This window comes from Bombus impatiens, unplaced genomic scaffold (genome assembly GCF_000188095.3).
Source record: "Bombus impatiens unplaced genomic scaffold, BIMP_2.2 scf_0647, whole genome shotgun sequence".
In the NCBI taxonomy this organism is placed as follows: Eukaryota; Metazoa; Arthropoda; class Insecta; order Hymenoptera; family Apidae; genus Bombus; species Bombus impatiens.
This window is the reverse complement of record NT_177066.1, coordinates 28,995-29,244: the sequence shown is the minus strand read 5'-3', so window position 1 is coordinate 29,244 and position 250 is coordinate 28,995. Positions and strand designations below refer to the sequence as shown.

The 250-nt window shown below is 60.4% G+C and overlaps 1 protein-coding gene across 1 annotated transcript in view; it reads right to left on the bottom strand.

Moving 5' to 3' along the window:
* LOC100748497 (protein Wnt-1) overlaps positions 1–250 on the bottom strand; it is a 12,723-nt gene that overhangs the window by 1,713 nt on the left and 10,760 nt on the right. Inside the window, exon 3 of the mRNA XM_024369915.2 lies at positions 1–173. This exon is cut by the window's left edge and continues 120 nt beyond it. Coding sequence (XP_024225683.1) covers positions 1–173 — 173 coding nt within the window. The remainder of the gene's footprint in view (positions 174–250) is intronic.

Here is a 250-nt window from a genome sequence, read left to right as displayed (position 1 = left end):
GATGTTGTCCGAACAGCCACCCCATTCCCAATCCCGCGTGCCGGATGGTGGCCGCGATTGGTGGGTATAGTCGCAGGAGCAAGACTGGATGCTGCCCTCGCTGCACGCTCTCGCGATGCTGTGAGTCACGGCGGCGCTCGTGATGGCGTAGATGAAGGCGGTCTCTCGACAACCTGTAACGACGCGACACCGTTAATGTCCGTCGAATCGATTCCTCCCATTCGTTTTCTCGGCTGTTCTGCCGCGCGTC